The 4,414-nt window shown below is 33.7% G+C and overlaps 1 protein-coding gene across 1 annotated transcript in view; it reads right to left on the reverse strand.

Annotated features, from left to right (window-relative positions):
• Positions 1 to 4,414, reverse strand: part of LOC105294165 (DNA repair protein complementing XP-G cells-like) — a 58,143-nt gene that overhangs the window by 24,362 nt on the left and 29,367 nt on the right. The window contains exons 12-15 of the mRNA XM_023532437.1: positions 3,138 to 3,313; positions 1,458 to 1,573; positions 895 to 981; positions 14 to 56 (exon numbers count right to left, since the gene is read on the reverse strand). Of these exons, the coding sequence (XP_023388205.1) occupies positions 14 to 56; positions 895 to 981; positions 1,458 to 1,573; positions 3,138 to 3,313 (422 nt within the window). The remainder of the gene's footprint in view (positions 1 to 13; positions 57 to 894; positions 982 to 1,457; positions 1,574 to 3,137; positions 3,314 to 4,414) is intronic.

The following is a 4,414-nucleotide window of genomic DNA, read 5'->3' on the forward strand; positions in this document are numbered from 1 at the left end:
AGAGTCACCTCACCCTAATTTGGGGGATCATAAAAGTGTTCTGGACTCTTCTGCAACTACATTGCATGGAGAAGCATGTGATTAAGTAGTTGAAGTTTCATCCTTAAAAAAAAAAAAAAGAAGCTAGGAAATGTAAGTAAGGAAATTACAATATCAGATTTTGGTTTTAATAGATGCTATACTACAAAGCAGAGATTAGGCTTGATGGGGAGGGGTTCCTACAAAAGGGTAAGCTCAAAGACTGAGACAGAAAAAAAAATTTGGAAGCTTGTACAGTAACCTAGAGACAAGAACATGGTAGCAGCAACAAAGATAAAGAGACCTGGGCTGATTCAAAACTTCCTGGCCTCTCAGGAGCCCCTAAAGAAAGGAATGGAGCAGGTGGAAAAGAGTCAAACTGGTCTTCTACTTGCACTTCAACCACAGATACCACTGACAATTAACAGCCAGCTGGAAAGTCCACAAAGGAGCCTGAGAAAGAGTAGCTAGAGACATTCTCAGAAGGCACTGTGTTAAACTGAAAACTGAACGGTATCTATTGGATTTAGCAAAGAAGTTGTTAGCGTGGTGATGTGAGAAGACTGGGTTGAGAAATGAGCAGAGACAGTACTTATAAGCAAAGTGTAAGAAAAACTAAAATTCATGTCTTTATGAATTATATAAATCAATGGTGCTAGCATAGGCTCTATAGAATGAAAAAGAAACTATCACAAACCACCAAAACAGGAAGACAAGTTGGTAAATTAAAAATTTAGTTTTGAAAAATATTCTAAGTGTTGTCAAGAATGCATATTTCTGATACATCAATCCCTACAAATCTTAACTTGCAGATACAACAAAGGTTTAAGTCAGTCTGAATACAGTGATAATGAATAATTTTAAATAAACATTTACCTATTTTTTTCTCCCTCTTGTAAAGGTGGCAAAGAATAGATATCATCTTCTCTTTGAACACAAGTAAGACTGGGCAGTGCTTCATCTCTGAAAAGTACACATAATCTTAAACGAATTATAGAAAATAGTATTTTGACTCAATAATACTCCCCCAATAATACTCCTCACAAACCTTGCTGAGGTGAGAAGGGGGAAAACACAGGGGCAATGGGTCTCCTCTGCTAACCTGGCTGCCCAAGACTGCTGTGAAAAATAAGTATAGCCTTAAGGGGAATCCTTACTTTTATGCCTTGGCCACAGCCTCAAGTGTAGGCCAGCAGAGGAGCATTATAGAAGTAAAATCTGCACACAGTGCAACACTAACAACTTTTCTTTCTCATTATCAAAGCTAATTCACACAGAACAGGGAATTTTCACAACTTCAAATTACTATGTCAAATGGATATCCCACATAATCGTCTTATTTCACCCTCTATTTTCTGCTGAGAAAGGCAGCCACATAAATCCAAAGCAAAAAATTCTTAAATGCTTAATCTTTAAAATTAATGTAATTTCCCTCTTGCCTTTTGCTTCTTAAGGCAGTTTTGATAGCTTGTCTTTTCAAAAATGTTTTCAAAAGCTTCTCTGCAGTTTTCTTGGAGTCGCTGGTTGCCAGGTCTTTTTTATGCCTTCTCTTAGCCTGTGAAAAGAAAGGATATAGGTCTTTACTTCAGGATATCAGTATACCAAAAACATTTCTGTGACTTTTTCCCATAGAATTTAGTTTGTCTCAGTTGTCAAACTATGGTTGTGCTAGAATGTTCTGTTAATTACCATATCAGTGGCTATCCTCAGGTTTCTCACATGTAAAGGACACCCAGAGTTTCCATCTAGCTATTACTTAATGGACTGGCTATTATACAATATATTTGGGAAACTATTAATTTATTTTCAGTTTCTTTTAAATGACCTTTGATGTCCTCAAGAAGTCTGAAATTTAACGATATATAATTAAGTAAACACTTCCCAAAAGGGATTATCATATTAAATAAATTATTCTTTAAAATGTCACTGTTACACCAAAACCAATTTCTGATATTTTTTATAAAAATACATTAATTATGTAACTCTGTCCTTTATTCAGGACTACATTATAGGAAATCCTAAAATGTATAGGAATATTTTGTAAGAAATGTCCAAGTAGGGAAAAATAGAACAGCCTCCATGGTTATGATTGAATATAACAGAAATACCAAAACATTATTTTTTCCTTTTTTAATTGAAATATAACTGACATATAACATTGTGTAAGTTTAAGGTGTATAATGTGTTGGTTAGACACATTTACATACCGCAATGTGACTGCTACAGTAGAGCTGGCACCTTTACCATAGGGTGGAGGAATTGGGGAGATATTGTTTAAGGGTGCCAACTTGCCACTAGTAGATAAAAAAAGGCTGGAGTTCTCTTTTCCTTCTAGTCCTTCCAAAGACTACCTGATATAAAGTATGCCTTAAATAATTAAAAACTACAACTCTAGACCTAGGCAACAAATGTCCCCTAGCATTTATAAATCCTTACTATTATCCTCTGTCTTCACCTACTTAGACAATGTGTGTCTGGTATGAGTATAAGGTGATGAGCTGACATTTTCAACATATAAAGGTTATATATTCAAATGTGTGCTGTCATCTGGGGAGTAATTACTCCAAGGTTCACAACATTGTTCACAAATTGATCTAAACTACTTTTAGAGTAAAGAAATTCATCTTCATTCTTTTATATACTGTCCAATTTCCTTCCTTGATAATTCCCTTAGTCACATTTGCACCACATAACACTGCTCACTCCCCAAATCCAATTTGCCTTTAAAAGAATGCTCACTATCATGGAGGATCTTTGATCTCAAATTCAGGGAGGCATTTCTCTTGTAGGTTTTCTATATTGCCCTGAGCAACAGCAACATAACTAGAACAAATGTAGAACATTTAAGAAGATATTCTAAATGAAAACTCCATTGCAAGAATTTTAGCAGTTTTATTAAAAATTAAATTTTATCATTGTACCCATGATACACTCTTATAAAGAAAAAATGTTTTAAAAGAAAAAGTGTTTATTTGTTCAAGATAATTTTTAAAGTAGAAATTAAATTGAATATATGTCAAAGTAAGTGCTGTTTTCCAAAATTCTAAACAGAAAATTAAAATTTTATCTGAAGTTTTCTTTCTAAAAATGTGGAAAGAAAAATAATTGATGACTCTTACCAAAGTCTGTTTCTTCAGTAGTGGAGCATCTCCATCAAATACAAAAATAGGACGAATTCGAAAAAATAAGAGTTTGCAGAGCCGATGAAACAAAGTGAGAAGATGAGCATTTTCTATTGAGTTTCCATGGCGATCCCGGACTCCTTTAAGCGCTTGGTTTAACCAAATGCTAATATCTGGAAGAATTATTAAGGAAAAACATTTTGGAATTTCTTCATCCTCCCAATTTCAAATTTCTAAAAACTGATAGCATCCAAATATTGAAACTAAGAACTCATCACAATTCATTTGAAACTGAAAAATGTTTACCTGATGGAATCTACCTATCATCATTTAACTTTTTTTTGAACCCTTATTACTACTATTCACATACTGAAATTTTTAAATCTTGCATAGACAGATGTGTCCTTTAAAAAGTCTAATTGCAAAAAAATTGTTTATTTAAAAACTTAAAAACTTGTACTCTATTTTACCTAAGAATTCCACTTCCAGACATTTATCCTCAGGAAATCGTCATAGGTGTACAATGAGACTTATTCATGAGAATGTTTCTTTATAATAATGAAAATATTTTTAAATGTAAGTTTTCTAACAGTTCTTTTTAAAAAAATAAATTATGATATACTGATTGGCTGGATATCAAGGAGCCCTGAAAAATAGAAGCTGCAGAAGCATTTACAGTGATAAGTCACAAAGTATTATTAAAGGAAGTAAAACAAGTTAGAAAAGTATGGAAAGTATAATTCCATTTTTTAACTAACATACACATTATGTTAAATATAAAAAACTAGAAGTTTGGACATCAAAATATTAAGAGTAGTTATCTCTGCTATGATTACAAGTAATTTACATTTTTTCTTGGAGTTTACTTATATTTTAAAACATCTCAAAATGTTTTTTAACAAATTATTTTTTATTTGTGCATAAGAGAGAGACATGGCAATCTGCTGGTCTTCCTGCTCTCAATCTCTTTGCCAGCTACTCGAACTAACGGTTAAAGTGTTGATTTCAGCAGGGATCTCTCAGGCCCTCTCTTTTCCTCCTGTCTGCACTATCCACCCAGGCAATCTCAGCCCTCCACACCATACTCTCTCCATATGTGTATGTCTGTCCCAGGGCTGCAACGTAAAATGACCTAAATCTCTGCTGAAGTAAAGGGCTCCTGACTCTGAAAACTGCTTTCATTCACATACAGTTGGTTCTAAGAAAATCTTTAGAAATCAGTGATTTGAGGAACCACTAGAGGGCAGTAATACCACATATGCTTTCAAAAAAAA

The sequence above is a fragment of the Pteropus vampyrus genome, unplaced genomic scaffold, assembly GCF_000151845.1.
Source record: "Pteropus vampyrus isolate Shadow unplaced genomic scaffold, Pvam_2.0 Scaffold83, whole genome shotgun sequence".
Lineage (NCBI taxonomy): Eukaryota > Metazoa > Chordata > Mammalia > Chiroptera > Pteropodidae > Pteropus > Pteropus vampyrus.